The sequence below is a fragment of the Jaculus jaculus genome, chromosome 1 (genome assembly GCF_020740685.1).
Source record: "Jaculus jaculus isolate mJacJac1 chromosome 1, mJacJac1.mat.Y.cur, whole genome shotgun sequence".
In the NCBI taxonomy this organism is placed as follows: domain Eukaryota; kingdom Metazoa; phylum Chordata; class Mammalia; order Rodentia; family Dipodidae; genus Jaculus; species Jaculus jaculus.
The window spans coordinates 125,447,911-125,469,270 of record NC_059102.1 but is presented as its reverse complement, the minus strand read 5'-3'; the positions used below and the strand labels follow the sequence as shown (position 1 = coordinate 125,469,270).

Here is a 21,360-nt window from a genome sequence, read left to right as displayed (position 1 = left end):
AACTCCAGACGCATGTGCCCCCTTGTGCATCTGGCTAACATGGGACCTGGGGAACTGAGCCTCGAACCGGGGTCCTTAGGCTTCACAGGCAAGCGCTTAACCGCTAAGCCATCTCTCCAGCCCTAACTTTGGCTTTTTGAGACAGGATCCCACCATGTAGCTCAGACTGGCCCTAAACTTGCAATCCTCCTGCCTCTACTTTCTGAGTGCTGTGATTACAGGTGGGCACACTACACCTCAGATTCCTTCAAGTTGTGCTCACCCCTACAGAGAAGCACTAGGTGCCTCTCTGCTCTATGTGTCTTTGGCATGGGGGCCTTGGGCAAAGAACACTGGGGTGGAAAGCCCCATTTCTCCTTGTTCAGGGATGGGGCCTGTGAGATTCCTTGCCAGGAATTCTCTGGGTTTTAGCTCCTGCCCTGTCCCACCCCTTAGGATGGGCCAGTACAGAGCTGGGCACATCCCTGATTTTGCCTTCTTGGCTACTGGGAGCTGTCAGGAAAGGCAGTGGCCTGGGAGGAAGGGCAGGGCCCAGGATACTGAGGCCAGAGCTGCTAAGGATAGTTCTGAACCTGATGAAGGGAGCCAGTGGGAGGTTGGCTGTGATCTCAAAGCCTCCCAAAACTGCAGGGAGGACCAATCTGCAGTGAGGAGCCTGAGCCCAGCACATGGCTGTTCTCTCAAACTAGAGCCAGGGTGGCCTGGGGTCAAAGTTTGCTGAGTGAGATCCTCACAAGGGGTGGCACCCCTGGATACTGAGAGCTGCTCCTGCATGGAAAAGGGGAGAGCTGAGGAGGAGAGGGAGAAGACAAAATGGCATTTCAGGGCTGGAGAGATAGCTTAGTGGTTGCCTGCAAAGCCAAAGGACCCAGGTTCAATTCCCCAGGAGCCACTGAAAGCCAGATGCACAAGGTAGTACATTTGTCTGGAGTTTGTTTGCAGTGGCTGGAGGTCCTGGAATGACCATTCTCCTTCTCTCTATCTGTTCCCCCATCTCTAACATAAATAAATAAATAAAATATTTCTTTAAAAATAGCTTTTCAGTCAGATAGGTAAAGAGAAGAAAAGCCCGGAAGCGGAAATGGAGTGGGGGGAACAGAAAATCCTCAGGGCTTCCTGTGACCCACGCAAGGCCCCTTCCTTAAATGGGTCTGTTTCCCTCCTATAGCATAAGCAGCTGCCATGTAGTGATTTACTTAGTCTATGCCCAGGAAAAACCCTCTGCCTACCATTCTGTCTAGACCTCACCATGATTCTGTGAAGTTGAGGAAACAGGCCCAGAGGGGAGAAGGGATTCATTCATAGCGACCGAGTGTCTAACCCCCCCTCTTCCCATCCCTTACTCCACATAGATCCAGCAACCTGAAAATAGGGTCCTCTGAGGGTTAGGGGAATGTAGCTCCAACTGGGGGTTGTGGGGTGGTGAGAGAAGAGCCCATCCTTCCCAAGACAGCCTGGTTCCCACAGCCCAAGGCATCTGGGGGGTCTTGGGGACTGTGAGAAAGTCTCCACAGGAAATGAGAGCCAGGAGCAGCTGGGCCCCTTCAGAAGACAAGGACCCGCCGCCGCCCAGAGCCCAGGGAGGCTCTACAGGCTGGGCCCATGGCGACCCCCTCCCCTGGTGGGTAATCGGTAATCGCTACCAGATGCCCAGCAGCTGATGTCATTCCACAGGCCGAGAGGGTCGTGAGACTCTAGGGAGAGTTGGGAATTCTTGGACAAGAGTCAACATTCCAGAAGGAAATGGGGAGGGGGGTCCTGGCCTGTGCTCAGAACCTGGCACCAGGGCTGGGACAGACACAACACAGATTGCCCTGGCTTTCTTGTAGGGTACCACTTGTCAAAGGTCTTAGTTTCCTTCCAAACAGGCCCCTTTGGAGTGGGGACACTGGGGCCTGGGTCTCTGGGTGGGAGGCGGTACTGAGGAAGGCAGCACTGCATTCAGAGCCCCTAAGAGGACAGATCCTTTTGAAACATAAGTCAGAGTGCAGCCCTCCTCCACTCAAGGCCAGCTGTGGCTCCCAGCTTGCTTACTTGGAAACCGAGTCCCCGCTGAGTCCCTACATTATCTGAATCCATTTACTCTCTGATTTCTCCTTCTGTCTTTTTTTTTTTTTTCTTTTTTTAGTAGGAGGGGGTCAAAGTAGCCCAGGGTGACCTGGAATTCTGTAGCTCCACATTGGCCTCGAATTCACAGCAATCCTTCTACCTCTGTCTCCTAAATGCTGGGATTAAAGGCATGTGCCACCATGCCAGGATTTTCTTCTGTCATTCTTGCTCTTCTCCAGACAATCTGTTCTCTGCTATTCTCCAAACGTGCCAAGGGTGATTGATGCCAAGGATGAATCTACCTCAGAACTTCTGCACATCCAGTTCCCTCAACCTGGTGCAACCTTTCCCAGACAGCAAGAGGGTTTCTTCCCTCACCTCCTTTGTTGAAACATCACTTTTTCACTGACACTTTTTCATGACTCACCGTTCTAATCTGACACCACTAGTCTCTTCTCCCAAGACCAGTTTCCTCACTTGATGTTAAATTGTCTTGGTATCTCTTCTATTTGCCCTGTGACTCATCTATCTGGCTTATCATCTGTCTCCCTTGTGCTGGATTAGGGGCTCTTCAAGGGTGTTTTTAAAAAATATTTTTATTGGGCTGGAGAGATGGCTTCACAGTTAAGGCATTTATTTGCCTGTGAAGCCTAAGGACCCAGGTTCAATTCCCCAGTACCCATATAAGTCAGATGCACATGGTAGCATATGCATCTGGAGTTTGTTTACAGTGGCTAGAGGCCCTGGCATGCCCATTCTCTCTCTTTTTCTCTTTCTCCTTGCAAATAAATAAATAAAATATATATTTTTAAAGTTATAGCTGGGCATGGTGGCACATGCCTTTAATCCCAGACTCAGAAGGCAGAGGTAGCAGGATCGACCAAGAGTTCAAGGCCACCCTGAGACTACATAGTGAATTCCAGGTCAGCCTGGGCTAGAGTGAGACCCTACCTCAGAATAAAATAAAAAAAATATATATATATTTATTTATTTGTTTATTGACAAGCAGAGAGAGACATAGAAGAGAGACAGACAGAGAGAATGGGTGTGCCAGGGCCTCCAGCCACTGTAAAAGAACTCCAGATGCATGTGCTACTTTGTGCATCTGGCTTTATGTGGGTCCTGGGGAACTGAACTCGGGCCAATAGGCTCTGAAGGCAAGTGCCTTAACTGCTGAGCCATCTCTCTAGCCCCAAGGATGGGTTTTGACTGCTGTGTCCACTGCTGTCTCTCCAGATCCTGGGACAAGTCTGGGGTGTACCTCAGTAAATATTAAGATGAATGAAATGCTAACTCAACTAGAGAGGTGTCATCTTGACCAGGCCATTAACCACTTCAGAGCCACCACTTATAAATCTCTCATCACCTCCTTTCCACAGCATTGTGGAAAGTCATTTGAAGTAATATTAGGGAAAAAAAAAAAAAAGCTTTGGAGTCCGCATGTGGTGGTGCATGCCTTTAATCCCAGCACTCAGGAGGCAGAGGTAGGAGAATCATCAGGAGTTTGAGGCCACCCTGAGATTACTTAGTGAATTCTAGGTCAGCCTGGGCTAGAGCAAGACCCTACCTCAAAAAAATAATAAAAAAATATATATATATAAAAAGCTTTGGGATTTTCCTTTCAGGAGGAAAATGTGGTTAAGATCTCAGGCTAAGGAGCTGGTCTGACCGGGGAGCAAACATAAACTCTGATGGACACACAGTCTGTGTGTGGCCCTGCCCCACTCTAAGCCTTGGACTCTCCACTGGCAAAATACAGCAATCAAGGCACCCACTGCCAGGGACTATCGGATGCTTGCCAGTTAGGAAGCGATGAGACCCTGGCTTGACATTTCTGTGGGAGCACTCTTTCCCTTTCCAGATCTGGCCTCCTCAGTCACATGGACTGGGGGTGGTGTGGGCAGGGCTCTCTGGACCCTGCTGTTTCCCCACCAGAAAGCTGCAGTTCTCAGATGATGGGGGCAGTCTGTGCTGGTGTGCTCCATTGGGGAGCTGAAGGCCCCTCCTCCCTCCTTCCTCCTCCATGATCTCAGCAGGGAACAAGGCACCAGGAAACTCCTGCAGCCTCACCTCTTCCCCTTCCTTCCTCCACATCCAGGTGCACCCTGCCTTCCTCAGGGTGGGGGAGGGACACTATCTCCCTACATTGGGCTACTCATTACAGACACTGGATGAGTTGTTGGGATGATTGGGAAGGGGACCCCCATCTTGCTCATTGAAACTTTTTTTTCTTAATTGTTTTATTTTATTTATTTGAGAGAGAGAAAGAGGCAGATAGAGAGATAATGGGCACACCAGGGCCTCTAACCGCTGCAAATGAACTCCAGATGCATGCGCCACCTTTTCCATCTGGCTTACTGGGGAATTGAACATGGGTCCTTAGGCTTCGCAGGAAGCACCTTAACCATGAAGCCATCTCTCCAGCCCTCACTGCAACTTTTCAGATGCCCTCTTGCCCAGCTGGATGTTCAGAGAGCAATTTAGGCCCACATGAGCTCCTGGCAGGCCAGAGGCCCGAGGTGAGGCAGGAGAGCAGGAAGGGAAGGCTGCTGTCCTAACTCCTGGGCACACAGCTGAGGTCTGGGGAGTCCTGGGAGAAATGCTCAATAGCCCCTGGAGGGCAGGTAAGACACTGCCCAGGGCACCAACACAGCTTGATCTGGCCTGCTAATTCAGACCCAGAACCCCTGAATACGTCAGAGGATGGAAGGACAGAACAACTTTATTTTCCCAGGTCAGCCTGAAGCCAGAAGCACCTCCACAATGAGAGGCCTCAGCGACAGTGGGGGAAAGGCCTGGGCTGAACCCTAGACTCAAAGCTTCTCAAGACCCTTCTTTGGATGCCCTCGCCCTGACTGAAGGGAATGCGTGCCTAGAGGTTAAGAGCATGGGCCCAGGGGATGGAGTCAAACCTTGGTTCTGACTTCCATTAGCTGCATCAAAACTGGCAAGCAATGCCAAGTATGGTGGCGCACTTCTTTAATCCCAGCACTAGGCAGGCAGAAGTACGAGGAGAGCCATAAATTCCAGGCCACCCTGAGACTACATAGTGAGTTCCAGGTCAGCCTGGGCTAGAGTGAGACCCTACCTCGAAAAACCAAAACCGAAACAAAGCAAAACAAAAAAACTGGCAAGCAAGCCAGGTGTGGTGATGCAGCACTCTGGAGGCAGAGACAGGAAAATCGCCGTGAGTTTGAGACCACTCTGAAACTACCTAGTGAATACCGGGTCAGCCTGGGCTAGATTAAGATCCTACCTTAAAAAACAAAACAAAACACAAAAACTGGTAAGCAAGCCTTTCTTTCTTCATCTCTAAAATGAAAGTCAGAAGAGTACTTCTCTCCTGGGACCGTCATAAGTAGAGGAGCAGATAGTCAGCTTTTTACGAAGGGTACAGCAAGGGACAGAGTCACACCTGAAGAAAGCTGACTTTGAAAAGTCTCAGATGCTGCCAGAAGTGGTAGCTGTAATCCCAGTACTTGGGAGGTGGAGGCAGGAGGATCAAAAAGAGTTGGAGGCTGTTACATGACACCCTGACAGAGAGAGGGTGTGTGTGGGGGGGGTGGAGAGAGAGGAAGGAATAGAAAGAAGGAAGGAAGAAAGAAATGGATAGATAGACCCAGATGCTAAGCCCATAGCGGGTTTGTCAGCTGCCCCAGGATGCGCCTCCCCCATTGGACACTGACTCTCCGCTGGCCGTCCCCGGAGCCCGCTCGGTCACTCACCTCCGCGGCCCGAGAGCAGGGCACCTTTGGCCCACTGCAGTCATGGTCCCCCGCGGACCTCCTCAGTCGGATGCTAAGGCCTTCCTCACTCAACCCGGGAGCCTCGGCACTCAGAGAAGGAGCCAGGGGCGGGGCCTGACCTTACACCACACCCCAGACACACCCACTCCCGCCCCCCACTACGAACTGCTCCGCCTGGACACGCCCCCTCCGCCTCCTCTCTCGCTCCGCCCCCTCACCGTCATGCAGCCCCACAACCCAACACACCTCTCCCCATCGCTCCGCCCCTTCCAGCAAGCGCGCGCCGCGCCGTCTGGAGGAGGCCACGCCCCTCAACTTCGCCTGGCCCCGCCCCATTTACATAAGCCAATCAGCGTCCAGGGTGGGAGGGGCCAGAGTTCCCTGGGAAGCCTAGGACCCGGGATGGCTCTGAGCGCCCCCAGAGCTGTGTGCTCCTCCTCCTCCTTAAGCAGATCCTGCTCATTCAACACAGGGAGACAGCCGAATTGAGAAGGTGGGTGGCAGGAGAAGGCAGCCAGGGAGGATGAAAAAGGCTTAGTTTTATGAATCATAAAAACAGCATTCCTGCCGGGCGTGGTGGTGCACACCTTTAATCCCAGCACTTGGGAGGCAGAGGTAGGAAGATTGCCTTAAATTCAAGGCCACCTTGAGACTACATAGTGAATTCCATGTCAGCCTGAGCTAGAGTGAGACCCTACCTCGAAAAACCAAAACAGACAAACAGTATTCCACACCTTTGATCCCAGCACTCGGGAGGCAGAGGTAAGAGGAGTTCGAGGCCACTACATAGTGAGTTCCAAAACAAAACAAACAAAAAGAAAAGAAAAACAGCATTCCCAGGCTGGAGAGATGGTTAGCGGTTAAGGCTCATGCCTGCGAAACCTAAGGACCAAGGTTCGATTTTCCAGGTCCCACCTAAACCAGATGCCCAAGTTGGAGCACTCCTCTGGAGTGCGTTTTCAGTAGCGAGAGGCCCTGGCGCGCCCATTCTCTCCTCTCCTCTCCGTCTCTCCCTCTCTGTCTCAAATAAAAATAAAAAATTAAATTGAAAAATACCAGCATTCCTGCGCATCTGTATTCCCATTATCCACAAGGATCGTTACTCCAGCACAACCTGAACAACATAGGGAGACTAGCCCTGTCTCAGAAAGCAAAAATGCAAGACAAAAGTAGCTTCCCGGGTTGGGAGATGGCTCAGTGTGGATAAAGCTGGAGTACCAGAGTTCATTCCCCAGACCCCAAGTAAAAAGCCAGGAACCATTCTGGCTTCTGGCTTCCGTAGTTCTGGCACGCTGATGCTAATGACGAGATGCGGGGTGGAGACAGGAGAAGCCCTCTCTGAAGCTTGTGGCACGCCCAGCAAACAACAGCAGAGGGAGAATCCACAGTGAAAACCTGACCTCAAATGAGTTGGACAGGTGAGGATCAACCTGGAAGTTGGTCTTTGAGGGCCTGCACTCACACAAGAACACGCACACACAAGTTTAAAAATATATATATATCATTCCAACTAACCAACTTTTTGCCATATACCAGACTCTGTTAAGACTTTTCAGGTATGTTACTCTTTTGTTGTGTGTTTACACACTTGAATGTGCAGATTCTCATACCTCATGTGTGAGCATACAGAGGTAGGAAGACTCTTCTATTACTCTTCTACCTTGTGTCCTTGAGGAAAAGTCTCTTTTTGAACTTGGAGCAGTTAGACTTCCTGACCAGGGAATGGCAGCAGTCCTCCTGTCTCTGCCAACAGCCCCCCCCCCACACCCCATCCCATCCCCTGCCCCAGCACTGGGGTAACAGGCTTGCACAGCCATGCCTGGCTTTTTACATGGGTACTGGGGATTGAACTCAAGTCCTCATGCTTGCATAGCAAGTGCACTTTACTGCTGAACCCTCTCTCCAGCCCAGATGTTATTTATTGATTGATTGATTTTTCCAGGTAGGGTCTCACTCTAGCCCAGGATGACCTGGAATTCATTATGTAGTCTCAGGCTGGCCTTGAATTTACAAATGTTCCTCCTACCTCTGCCTCCTGAGTGCTGGGATTAAAGGTGTGCACCACCATACCTAGCTGCTATTCTTTTTGTTTATTTGTTTGTTTGTTTGTCTCGCTCTAGCCCAGGCTGACCTGGAATTCACTATGTAGTCTCAGTGTGGCCTTGAATTCTCGGTGACCCTTCTACCTCTGCCTCCCAAGTGCTGGGATTAAAGGCATGCACCACCACACCCAGGTTGTTATTCTTTGAATTTTTTTTTTAACTTATGAGGTAGGGTTTCGCTCTATCCCAGGCTGACCTTGAATTCACTATGTAGTTTCAGGGAAGCCTCAAACTCATGGCAATCCTCCAATCTCTGCCTCCCAAATGCTGGGATTAAAGGCATGTGCCACCACACCCAGTAAAATGTTATTTTTAAATTTATTTATCAGTGGGCAGATAGACAGAATGAGAACAGCAGAGTCTCCAGCCACAGCAAACAAAATTCCACATGCATATGCCACGTTGTGCACCTGGCTTTCATGGGTACTAGGGAATCAAACCTGGGTCCTTAGGTTTTGCAGGCAAGCCCGTTAACCACTAAGCCATCTCTCTAGCCACTGGCTCTTATTCTTAAAATCTCACCGCAAACCCTACGTACCATCATCATGCCCATTTATCAGTTGAGTGCTTGAGGCTGAGATGGAGCAAATGCATCCAAAAGCAATGCAGCCAGTAAGACACCAAATCCAGAGTCTGGTTTGGATCCACTATGCACCCCCTTCCAAACTGGAGGACTGGATTACACCTTTGCACGCTGAGGCTGAGCTTAGTGTCCCATGGAAAAGCCATAGAGAAAGACTCAGGCTGGCTCCAAACTCACTTTTGCTAATCTCAGATCCTCTTTATTTCAACAAGCATATCTGACTGGTTGGTTTAGGCAAAGGCTCTGAAGATTGCAAAGATGCAGCCTTCTCTGGTTGGGGTTGAGGGAAAGGAAGTCCACGGCTTGGGGCTTAGAAAGTGGTGGGTACATTGTTATACATGAGTGCACAGCCATATGATCTTGGCTGAGTCTCAGTTTCCCCACCTATACATAGAATTTTTTTTTTTTCTAAAACAAGTTCTTTGGTCCAATCTGACCTCAAACTCTCTATGTAGCTCAAGGATGACATTGAATTTTGCCTTTCTATATTCACCTCTATTCTGGGGTTACAGCCATGTACAAATTTTTTTAAAGTGCTAGAGAGATGGCTCAGCGGGTAAGGCACTTGCCTGCAAAGCCTAAGGACCAAGGTTCAATGCCCCAGTACCCACATAAAGCCAGATACACAAGATGGCATATACGTCTGTAGTTCATTTATAGTGGCTAGAGACCCTGGTACACCCATTCTTTCTCAAATAAATAAAATTTTAACAAAGGAATTCTCTGGGCTGGAGGGATGGCTCAGCAGTTAAGGCACTTGCCTGCAAAGCCTAAGGACCTGGGTTCAATTCCCCAGGACCCACGTAAAGCCAGATGCACAGTGGTGCATGCAACTGGAGTTTGTTTGCAGCTTCTAGAGGCCCTGATGCAACCATTCTTTCCCTCTCTCTCTCCTCTCTGTCTCTCTGCATGCAAATAAATAAATAAAAAAGAATGAAAAAATCTCCATGAATAAACTTAGCAAAAACTCCAAGCTAAAGTCAGGTGTGGTGGTGCACACCTTTAATCCCAGCACTTGGGAGGCAGAGGTAGGAGGATTGCCGTGAGTTCTAGGCCACCCTGAGACTACATAGTGAATTCCAGGTCAGCCTGGACTATAGCCAAACCCTACCTCAAAAAACTAAAAAAAAGTCATGTAATCACTATTAGTGTTTTTGTGTGAACCCAATTCATGTTATAAGCAAGTTGCATCAGTAAGTGGCTTGCTAGGCCAGAAGAGGTCTGAAGAAATGCTGGCCAGCAGAACTAAAGGTGGGGTTCTGGGGAAAGGATCCGGCATCTGGAAGCAGGGCTCACCAGGCAGCCGAGGCCCACCCCTGTAGGAGTCGGCTTGGCCTTGGAGTTTTGTTATTCTATTCTAGTTTTGTCAGCCTGGCAGGGGGCAGATGACCTCCCCTCTCTGAATCCATTTTGTCACCTGTCAAGCTGAAACAATGACAGTATCTCTGACTAGTTACTAGTTTTCTTTTCTTCTCTCTTGTTGTTGTTGAAAATTAGTTCTAAGTGAAAGGTTTCTGCAGCACAGTGCCTGGCCTGTCATTATGATTTGGTTACTATGTAGCTCTTGTGTGTGTGTGTGTGTGTGTGTGTGTGTGTGTGTGTGTGTGTGTGTTGGGGAAGGTAAGACGGGGGGGGGGGTACTGGTTTGAGGCAGGGTCTCAGTCTAGCTCAGGCTGACTTGGAACTAGCACAGGCTGCCCTCCAACTCACAGTGATTCTTCTACTTCAGCCTACCAAGTACTGGAATTAAAGGCACTCACTGTTATGTCCAACCCACTCTCTCCCCTTTCTTCCTCCCTTATGTTTACTATTGATTAATTGTTAGGGGGGGCAGAGGACATGTGGAGGTCAGAGGACAATTTTCGAGTTGGTCTTCACCTTCCACCCTGTCCGAGGCAGGGTCTCATTGTTCACTTTACATTTGAGAGATTCTGGGAAATTCACCTGGGATTACAAAAGCCCACCATAGGGCTGGAGAGATGGCTTAGCGGTGAAGCGCTTGCCTGTGAAGCCTAAGGACCCCGGTTCGAGGCTTGGTTCCCCAGGTCCCACGTTAGCCAGATGCACAAGGGGGCGCACGCATCTGGAGTTCGTTTGCAGAGGCTGGAAGCCCTGGCGCGCCCATTCTCTCTCTCTCCCTCTATCTGTCTTTCTCTCTGTGTCTGTCACTCTCAAATAAATAAATAATTAATTTAAAAAAAAAAAAGCCCACCATAGCATCTGGCTTTTAATTGCACTCTAGGGATTTGAACTCACATACTCAGAGTTGTGAGGCAAGTAGCTTTATCCACTGAGCCATCCCCCAGTCCTTTCTTTTCCTTATTTCTTTCTTCTCTCCCTTCCTTCTTCCTTCTTGTTTTGTTTTGAGACAGGGTTTTATTCTCTAGCCTAGGCTGGCTTTGATCTTGGGACAATCCTCCTGCCTCAGCCTCTTGAGCACTGGGATTGCAAGTATGAGTCACCCCACTTGGCTAGCTTTTACTGTTTTGTCCAGATGTGTGCATGGGGCGAGAGACCCAACCCTATCATGCCCACCCATCCCAGCCCTGATGGCACTTACCCTTCTGGACACACATCCCTAGGTGCTGCTTTCTCCTCTGTGTCTGCCTCGGGGTCCTCAGCCTTCCACACAGGGTTCATCTCCACCGCTGAAGGGTTGCATGTCACTGCTGGGGTGTCCTCCAGCTGGGTATCAGCCCCCACCACCTCCTCGGCTTTGTCTAAGCCTGGTGGGTCAGGGAGACCTCGGAGTACCAGGCTGGACTCAGGGCTTACCTCCTGGGCCTTTTGGGTAGCCTGTCGGTCCCGAGCCCTCTTGATGCCTGGCCGAGGCATGGTGCCCATGTGGCTGTACATGTCACTGGAGCGAGCATAGGCCGGAGGGCTCTTTGGAACTGTCACCAGGTCATCCTGGGTGGCATCAAAGGTATCCGGCTCCAGATGGGGTCGGATGCTGACGGAGGCTGAGGACCGCCTCAGAGTGAAGGAGCGAGGGAGGTTGGAAAGACTCCCAAAGCCCTTGAACTTAAAGAACTCTAGAAAGGGGAGGAGAGGAAGGGGGATTAGTGACGACCACACCAGAAGCAATGTGATGATGATAATGAAAAGTGTCGTCAGCAGTTCCCTCCAGTGGGGGAAGAAGAGGGTTGGGGGCTTCATTAAGTCTTAAGTCATTCTCATACTTCTAGAGGCAGGGCCCCAGACTCAAACCCTTATTCTACATTATAGCGGGGTGACCTTAGGCAAGTGACTAACTTGATCTCTGAGACCCCTTCTCTGCCCCAGTAAAACTGATGTTACAGTACCTATCCCTTGGGCAGCAGGAGGGTTGTAAGTACTATGTGCCATATGATGCCTGGCTCAAAAAGTACCCTCAAAAAGAAGTAGCAGGGCTGAAGAGATGGCCTAGTGGTTAAGGCATTTGCTCACGAAGCCTAAGGACCCAGGATTGATTCCCCAGTACCCACATAAGCTAGATGTACAAGGTGGCACATGCATCTGGAGTTCTTTTGCAGTGGCTACAGGCCCTGGCGCACCCATTTCTCTCTCTATCTCTCTCTGCCTCTTTCTCTGTGTCTGTCAAATAAATAAATAAATAAAATGTTTTAAAAGAAGTAGCAAAAATGAAAATGATGATAAAAATGTTTCTGAGGGGCTGGAGAGTGACTTAGCACTTAAGGCACTTGTCTGCGAAGCCTAAGGGCCCAGGTGCAATTCTCCAGGTCCCACACAAGCCAGATGCACAATGTGGTACATGCATCTGGAATTCGTTGCAGTGGCTAGAGGCCCTGGTGCCCCATTCTCCCCCAACCCCTCTCTCTCAAAAAAAAAAATGTCTCTAAGGTGGGGTGTGGTGGTGCATGCCTTTAATCCCAGTACTCAGGAGACAGAGGTAGGAGTGTCACTGTGAGTTCGAGGCCAGCCTGGGACTCCATAGTGAATTCCAAGTCAGCCTGAGACCCTACCTCGGAAAAAAAAAAAAAAAAAGACTATCTCTGCCTTTGTCAAACATTCTGCATGGGTTTGATGCATGTGTGTGATGTCCCATTTTCCACACCCACGATGGAACATAAGTAGATGCCCACATTTGACAAGCATAAAGGGACTCATCCACACTCACACAGTGGAGTCACCTTAAGCCTGGATGAAGACCCAGGCCTCTGGACTGTGGGGTCCTTCCCTACCTGCCCACCCAACCTGGGCTTAGCCCCAGACCAAGACAGCCAGGGCCTTGCTTCTAGAAAGGTCAGTCTGGGGCAAGATCTCACTAGTGATCATCAGAAGGACCACCCACTGCTTCTCAGAACTATTTTTGTTTGTTGATTAGAAGCAGGCTCTTGTTCTGTAGCCCAGGCTGGCCTCCTGATTCTACATCCTGAGTGCTGGGGTTACAGGTGTGTGCTACCATGCCCAGCTGTACCGCTATTTTATTTTTTATTTTTTGGTCACACTAGTGATCTGGAGGAGATAGTGATGGGGCAGGGAGAGAAACTGAGGCCCCCAAGTCCCAAGATGGAAATTGAACTATGCTCCATAGCCCATGACACCTCAGACAGTCTTTTATTTTCCAGACAGTGTCTTGACCCCAATCTGCCCATCTGTGGGATGCATTCACATCACCCCTCTCCCATCCCAGTGCTGTCAGATTAGAAGAGTCAGAGAACAGAAGTTTGTTGGGGGCAGGGGAGATCAATCTGGAGAAAGAAATGGCAATGGGTAGGTGTGACTCACCAAGGAGCCCGTTTTGAGTGGTTCCCCACCTCACTGAAGGTGGGAACATGGGGCAGCACCCAAGGCCTCTTCCTGTGGCCCTCAGCCCTACTAGCTCCCAAGACATCTCCTCAAGATCTGGTGCAAACAAAGGTTCAAAACAGTAGATGGGGTGTGGGCAGGGATTTCCTGTCCAGCTAGGAATAAAAGGGGTCAGGATGTAGCAGAAAAGCCAGAGAGTCAGATCAGGAAGTGAGAAGCGGGGAGAGAGAGAGAGAGAGAGAGAGAGAGAGAGAGAGAGAGAGAGAGAGAGAGGGAGAGAGGGAGGGGGGGGAAGAGGGAGAAAGAGAGAGAAAGAGTGGGCCTGGGTCATAGCATAGGCAGATAGTGACATAAAAACACCCCGAAGAGAGAGAGATGGACAGAAAGAGAAAGAGAAACAAGACAGCCATAGAGAGGCGGAGGTAGACAGTCAGAGGATAGCCTGCACTTACTGAACTTTTTGCTGGTCTTCTTGGGCCCCTCCATTGTCATCTTGGTGAGTTTTGCAAAGTCCCTGGCCAGTTGACATGTGGCTGCTGCAGGCTATGGACATCAAGTCTGAAGGACCTCCCCCATCCACCCCTTCCCCTTTCTCTTGCCCTCACACTCACTTCCTCTGTGTATTTTTAAACCAGTGAAACTCCCACAGCCCCACCCTCCCACCCTCTTCACAGGGGGCGGAGGCTGGGGCCTCCCCAGCACCCTGCCCCTGAGGGTTTCCTTGGCCACCAGCAGGAGCAGGGGGCACACCACAAGCCCGTGGGACCTGGAAGGTCTGGAGAACAAACCACGAGCTCTGGGAACACAGCCCACTAGACGGGGGCTGCTGGGGACCTGCCAACGGCCGTCAGGGGCCTGGCCCATGGGTTGGGAAGGCATGGGGAGAGGTGTACTTCCAGGACAGTTTATTCTAAACCTTGGTACCCTGCAGACAGATTGGCAGCAACAAGAAGAGAATGCTTAAGACAGGCATGGAGGCACACGCCTTTAATCCCTGCACTCAGGAAGCAGAGGTAGGTGGATCGCTGTGAGTTCAAGGGCACCTTGAGACTACACAGTGAATTCCAGGTCAGCCTGGGCTAGAGCGAGACCCTACCTCAAAAGAAAGAGAATGCTAGGATGTAGGTCTGTGAGCGTGGGCTTCCGAGGATCAAATTCAACTTTTGATTGGTCACTCTGTCATCATCATGTGAGCACAGGCTAGGGGAGTCACCTCCCTGATCCTCCCTCTCTACTAGCTGGGGGTGTCCACCTCACTGGGGCCAGGATGCCAGGCAGAGGCTGGCACGGAGTCACTGTCTGCTAAGGCGTGCTCCCTCCTGCCCACCCACTGGACAAGGACAGAGATGGGAAGTCTGAGGCCTGGAGATGCACTGGGATTTCTCCAAGTCACAGAGAGGATCGCGGGCATAGACTATATTACAACTTCTCCTAGTTCCCTTAACCCCCAGGCTGACGCCCTACACACGTCCCACACGTGCACAGCACATGCATGCTCATGTGGGGAGAACGGACATGAGGAAATGCAACCTCCACCGATACAGAGATCGTCTTGAACCACCTGTAGTGATATCAGCACATTGGGGCTGGGTGACCCAAAGGGCAGGGCTTCAAATCTAGTTCTGTAGGATGCTAACAATTGCTTCTTCCTCTTATACCCCAGTCATCAAATCTCTACAATCGGACAGTGAAGGGTTGAGCTATTTACTTTCTTTTCTTTTTCCCATGTTAGGGATGTAACTCATATGTTAGACAAGTGTTCTACCACTGAGCTACACCGCCACTCCAAGTTTGGCTATGTAGTCTCAGGGTGGCCTCAAACTCACAGCGATCCTCCTACCTCTGCCTCCCAAGTGCTGGGATTAAAGGTGTGCACCACCACGCCCTGCTTTTCTCAATTGGTTTCAGTTGGTTGGTTATGTTTTTGCGGCGGTGCTAACTCCAGCCCAGGCTTACCTGGAACTCACCCTGGAGCCCCAGACTGGCCTCAACACAGTGATCCTCCTACCTCGGTCTCCTGTCTCCTCAGTGCTGGAACTAAAGTCATGCGCCACCATACCTGGCAGGCTTTATTATGTCACTTTTTAAAGATATATATATATTGTGTTTATTTATTTGAGAGAGAGAAAGAGGGAGGGAGAAAAAGAAAGAAAGAGAGAAAGAGAATGGGTGTGCCAGGACATCCAGCCATGCAACCAAACTACAGACAAATGAGCCTCCTTGTGCAGCTGGTTTATGTGGGTCCTGGAGAATTAAACCAGGATCCTTTGGCTTTGCAGGCAAATGCCTTAACCACTAAGCCATTTCTCTAGCCCTCACTTTTTTTCTTCGAGGTAGGGTCTAGCTCTAGCCCAGGCTAACCTGGAACTCACCATGTTGATTCAGGATGACCTCAAACTCATGGCAATCCTCCTGTCTCTGCCTCCCAAAGGCTGGGATTAAAGGCTTGTGCCACCGTGCCCTGGTATTATGTCACTTAAAAAAAATTGGGGGGGGTTCTTTTTGGTTTTTCAAGGCAGGGTCTCACTCTAGCCCAGGCTGACCTGGAATTCACTATGTATTCTCAGGGTGGCCTTGAACTCATGGTGATCCTCCTGCCTCTGCCTCCTGAATGCTGGGATTAAAGGCATGCCCCATATGCCCAGTTTATTTCACTTTTATTCATTGATTTTTTTTTTTTTTTTGAAGGGCAGGGTCTCACTCTAGCCCCAGGCTGACCTAGAATTCATTATGTGGTCTCAGGGTGGTCTTGAACTCACTGCAATCCTCCTACCTCTGCCTCCTGAGTGCTGGGATTACAGGTGTGCACCATGCCCCCGGCTTTTTTGTTTGTTTTTCTTTTGAGACAAGATCTCATATAGCCCAGGCTGGTATCAAGTTTGAGATCTTCCGGTCTCAGTGTCCAAGTGTTGGGGTAATGATAACTCCTATGATTCCCCCCTGGGCTCCAGGTTTGGTATTGGCACTCTGGCCCTCAGGCAGGCAACCAGATTGTGAGAGAGGAAGCTTGAGGTCAAGTGATGTCCTTTATCCTCCATGAAAATCATGACTCTAATCTCATGTTACCCACAATGGGAAGCTGCTAATCTAGCTGTAGGGCCCCAGGGACTGACCTCCAGCTCTGAGGCTCCCCAGGACTTGGTAGGTGGATGATGGTCCTGGGTAGGAGAGGGGTCTGGCTGACCCTTCTCATGAGGTGCAGAGAACTCCAAGGCCCCGAGAGGGATTGAGACAGACTGCAAGGTCATAGCAGCAGGGTCCTGATCACACAGACTTGGATGGACCAGTGTTCAAATGCTAAGGGTGGAGTTTCAGGACTGTGAGCATTGGGAGAGGACTATGATCATCCCTATTACTGAGCATTGGGAATGTGCCAGGAGTGTGTTGGATGTCTCCACACAACAGACCTGTGAGGCACATCCTGACACTGACCCATTTTACAGATAAGGAAACTGAAACTAGAAGAAGGAGCCGAGCCCAGATGAACAGATAGGCCAAGAATGCAAACTCCCAAGCTGGCAGCATCTGCCCTCTCCAGGTTGTCAGAAGAAGGGGGAAAGGTCCAGAGCCTGGTATGAGCTGCCTCTGGTTTCTCTCCTTGGAGACAATTTCAGTGCCTAGTCTGTGGCATTAGCCTGCCAAGCCTGACTTCCTGGCCAGGCCAGTCCCCAACTTGCTATTCATAACAGTTTTAGCTTCTCTGAGCTTTAGTTTCCTTATCTGTGAAGTGGGACCACAGTAGTTCCTACTCACTGGGAGAAGTTGCTGGCCAGTACACTGTGGCCTTTAGCAAGCCCTGGCTGTGTAGCGGAAGGGTAGGTATATAGGCAAGGGGCACACTGGACCAGGCCTGGCCAACCATGGTGGGCAGACAAGGCCCATTGTGAGATGAGGCTGTGTTGTTATGGAACAAGACACCCTGTGGGAGCCAGAGCTGAGCTTACCGTTGGCCCAGGCACCTCGGCAGTTGCTAGCGTCCATGGGAGAATGAATGGGGCTCAGTGTGGTGGCTTAGCTGAGCTCAGAGATCCCTTTGTGCTGCCTCAAGTGGCCGTTGGGATTGTGGCTGGAGACCTGATGGCGGGTGGCTGTTCTGCCGACCCTCCACAGCCTTTGCTGGAGGCCAGCCTGAGGCCCACTTGCTTTAGCACTGACCACCAACAGTGTACTCTGGAGCAAGGCCCTTGGCCTAGTATGGACTTTCCCTCCACTACCTCGTTCCAGTTCTTCCAATGCCAGCTCGAGCTAAGTGCCCCCAGAGATGCTGCTTTCTGGGAGAGGAATGGGCCTTACCCCTCCATATGGCCCCCACTTTAAGTGTTCAGAGTGGGCTTTTCCCTGAAGGACTGGCAGCCTGGCATGTAGGCAGTATAGGAAGCCGGGCATTGAATCCCAGCTCCACAGCTTCCTGGCTGTGTGGCCCTGGGCAGGTTACTTGGCTGCTCTGAACCTGTTTCCTCTTCTGTCACCAGGAGCCAGTCATAGCAACCTTCTTAGAGACAAAGTTAAGGAGATGAAAATGTCAACAGAGGGCCAGGCAGGGACAGCAAAGCTCGTGAGAGCAGAGCTTGCATGGCTAGACATGGCTCTGGGTATCACACCACTGTTCTTTACCCTTGGGCCTTCAACCAGTGAATCTATGAATCCACAAGCAACTAACATTTCCCATCTTGTGAGCCTGTCACCCTCTCTCCTCCACAGGTCCTCACTCTTATCTACCCTTACATTGCATAGGGGGTTGGGGGGACAGGATCCAGGCCAGAGTCAAAAACTGGTGTTCTGATGCTGGGCGTGGTTGGTGGTGTATGTCTTTAACCCCAGCTCTTGGGAGGCAGCAGTAAGATGATTGCTGTGAGTTCAAGGCCACCCTGAGACTACAGAGTGAATTCCAGGTTAGCCTAAGCTAAAGTAAGACCCTACTTTGAAAAACAAAAAGAAACTAAGCGTTCTGGGCTGAAGAGATGGCTCAGTGGTTAAAGTCACTTACTTGCAAAAGCTGATGACCTGGGTTTGATCCCCAGTGCCCATGTAAAGCCAAATGCACAAAGGGGGGGGGTATGCCGTGACAAGAGGCCCTAGAGGGCCCATTCCCTCTCTGCCCACCTTCTTCTCTGTCTCTCGCAAATAAATAATTTTTTAAAAGCTGGTGCTCTTTCCTTCCTGCTCTGTACCTCAAATTCCGTGTTTTGCTTTGTTTTGTTTCAGTACTGGGGATTGAACCTAGGGAGTGTCTTTTTGTTGTTGTCATTATTGTTTTTAGTTTTTGAGGTAGGGTCTCACTGTAGCCCAGGCTGATCTGGAATTCACTATGTAGTCTCAAGGTGGCCTCAAACTAATAGTGATCCTCCTACCTCTGCCTCCCAAATGCTGGGATTAAAGGTGTGTGCCACCATGCTCCATTGAACCTAGGGTTTTGTGCATGCTAGGCAAGTGCTCTATTACTGGGCTACATCCTCCTGCCTCCCCCCGCCCCATTTTCATTTAAAAATATTTATTTGCATGGAAAAAGAAACAGAGATGACAGAGACAGAAAGAGGATGAAAATGGGTACACCAGGGCCCCCAGCCACTGCAAACAAACTCCAGATGTGTGACTCACTCTGTGCATCTGGCTTTAGGTAGGTACTGGGGAGTCAAACCATGGTCGTTAGTCTTTGCAGGCAAGCATCTTAACCACTGAGCCATCTCTCCAGCGCCCCCTTCTGTTTTTTTAGCCAAGGTCTCATTAAGTTTTATAGGTTGGCCTTGACCTTGCTCTATTAGCAGACAGGCCTTGGACTTTTGATCTTGCAGCTTTTAAAATATATATCTTTAAATTTATCTTATTTATTTGAAAGAGAGAAAAAAATATGGGTGCACCAGGGCATTCATCCACTGCAAAAGAACTCCAAGTGCATGTCCCACCTTGTGTATCTGGCTCACCTAGGTCCTAGGGAATCAAACCTGGGTCCTCTGGCTTCATAGGCAAATGCCTTAACTGCTAAGCCATCCCTCCTGCCCTTGATCTTGCAGCTTTCACTTCCCAAGTAGCAGGATTACAGTTCTGTGTCATGAGGCCTGTTTGTGCTAATTCCTTAAGTGTTAAATGACAACGGGACAGGAGGCTCTCTTAGGGCCCATTTAAACAACCAGCCAGTGAGTGTTTACTGAGGACCAGCCACATGCTAGGCCTTGACAGTTTCATCAATCCACAGGGGAAGTAGTCAACATTCCTTCAAGCCAGAAGTCAAAGTGAGTGAAAAATAGGTAATTTCTTTTTGCTTTCTCCAGGGACATGAGGCTCCAGGCCTGGGCAACCTTCCAAAGTCACCTGATCATTCCAGCCTCCCTCAGGGAGAGCTGAGGACCAAAGACTCTAAGGGGAAGTAACTGACACATGTCAGGGCTCTTGTTGGGGTAGAGGTGACAACATCACCGGAAACTCTGCCCACAGGACGTGACTTAGCGAGGGCTGGTGGTAAATAGGCCCCAGTCACAGCCTGAAATCACCCTCCACATCTTTTATCAGCACCGAGGAAGTGTGACTGTACCTAAACTCTGTCATAAACTTAGATGGACAGTTCCCTTGACATGGGAACTGTTTGAGGTTGGTATTAAACTGACCTGGTTCAAGTACCACTTGGCCAACTGGCCAGTTATGTGACCCTGACCAGATAACATCACCTATGTCGGCGGACTTAATGCGCACAGTGGAGGTGACAACAGTATCTCATCCCCAGATGGCTGGGTAACAACTGAGATAATTCTCACAAAGAGCTAAGTGTAGGAATTTTCTTTTCCTCTTTTTTTTTTTTTTAATTAATCTGCAAACAGAGAAAGAGAGAGAGAGAATATGAATGAATATGGGTGTGCCAGGGCCTCTAGCCAGTACAAATGAACTCCAGATGCACGTGCCACCTTACGCATCTGGCTTACATGCATACTGGGGAATTGAACCCAGGTTGTTAGACTTTGTAGGCAAACGCTTTAACCACTGAGTAATCTTTCCAGTCCTTTCCTTCTTTCTTTCTTTAAGAATTTTTTTGTTTTGTTTTTGTTTTTCAAGGTAGGGTCTCCCTCCAGCTCAGGCTGACCTGAAATCTCAGGGTGGCCTCAAACTCACAGCGATCCTCCTACCTCTGCCTCCCAAGGGCTGGGATTAAAGGTGTGAGCCACCACACCTGGCTCTCCTTAAGATTTTTTGAGGCAGGTTCTTACTCTAGCCCAGGCTGACCTGGAATTCACTATGTAGTCTCAGGATGGCCTTGAACTCAGGGCAACACTCCTACTGCTACCTTCCCAGTGCTGGGTTTAAAGGTGTGTGCCACATGCCCAGATCTTAAAAAAAAAAAAAAAAATTATTTATTTATTTTGTTTTTTTGAGGTAGGGTCTCACCATAGCTCAGGCTAACCTGGAATTTACTATGGAGTTTCTGGGTGGCCTTGAACTCATGGCAATCCTCCCTCTGCCTCCCGAGTGCTGGGATTAAAGGGGTGCACAACCATACCTGGCTATTTATTTTTGGTTCACTTATATACTTATGAATGGAAAAAATTATAATGCAAATTTCAGCCATTAAAAAACTTTAAAAAAGATGGGCTGGAGAGATGGCTTAGCGGTTAAGCGCTTGCCTGTGAAGCCTAAGGACCCCGGTTCGAGGCTCGGTTCCCCAGGTCCCACGTTAGCCAGATGCACAAGGGGGTGCACGCGTCTGGAGTTTGTTTGCAGAGGCTGGAAGCCCTGGCGAGCCCATTCTCTCTCCCTCTATCTGTCTTTCTCTCTGTGTCTGTCGCTCTCAAATAAATTTAAAAAAAAAAAGAAAAAAAAAACTTTAAAAAAGAAAAAAACAACTTAGATACAAAGCCAGGCGTGGTGGCACACGTCTTTAATACCAGCACTTGGGAGGCAGAGGTAGGAGGATTGCTGTGAGTTCGAGGGCACCCTGAGACTACATAGAGAAATCGAGGTCAGCCTGGGCTAGTGTAAAAACCTACCTCGAAAAAACAAAAACAAAAACAAAAACAAAAATTTAGATACAAATTACAACATTACAGATATTCCTTCATTTCACATGGAGACCCAAAGTCTGAAAACTTCATCTGTAGGTATTACACAAACTAGAAGCATCTTGTAATCTTTAAGTATATTT

The 21,360-nt window shown here is 49.6% G+C and overlaps 1 protein-coding gene across 4 annotated transcripts in view; it reads right to left on the bottom strand.

Moving 5' to 3' along the window:
- Positions 1-21,360, bottom strand: part of Sh2d3c (SH2 domain containing 3C) — a 54,558-nt gene that overhangs the window by 28,305 nt on the left and 4,893 nt on the right. The window contains exons 1-2 of one of the 4 annotated variants that reach the window (XM_004671634.2): positions 13,685-13,815; positions 11,041-11,515 (exon numbers count right to left, since the gene is read on the bottom strand). In XM_004671634.2, the coding sequence (XP_004671691.2) occupies positions 11,041-11,515; positions 13,685-13,724 (515 nt within the window). In that variant the 5' untranslated portion in view covers positions 13,725-13,815. Of the gene's footprint in view, positions 1-5,774; positions 5,899-11,040; positions 11,516-13,684; positions 13,816-21,360 lie in introns of those variants that run through there. The other 3 variants (XM_045155656.1, XM_045155655.1, XM_004671635.3) reach the window with 3 other exon arrangements.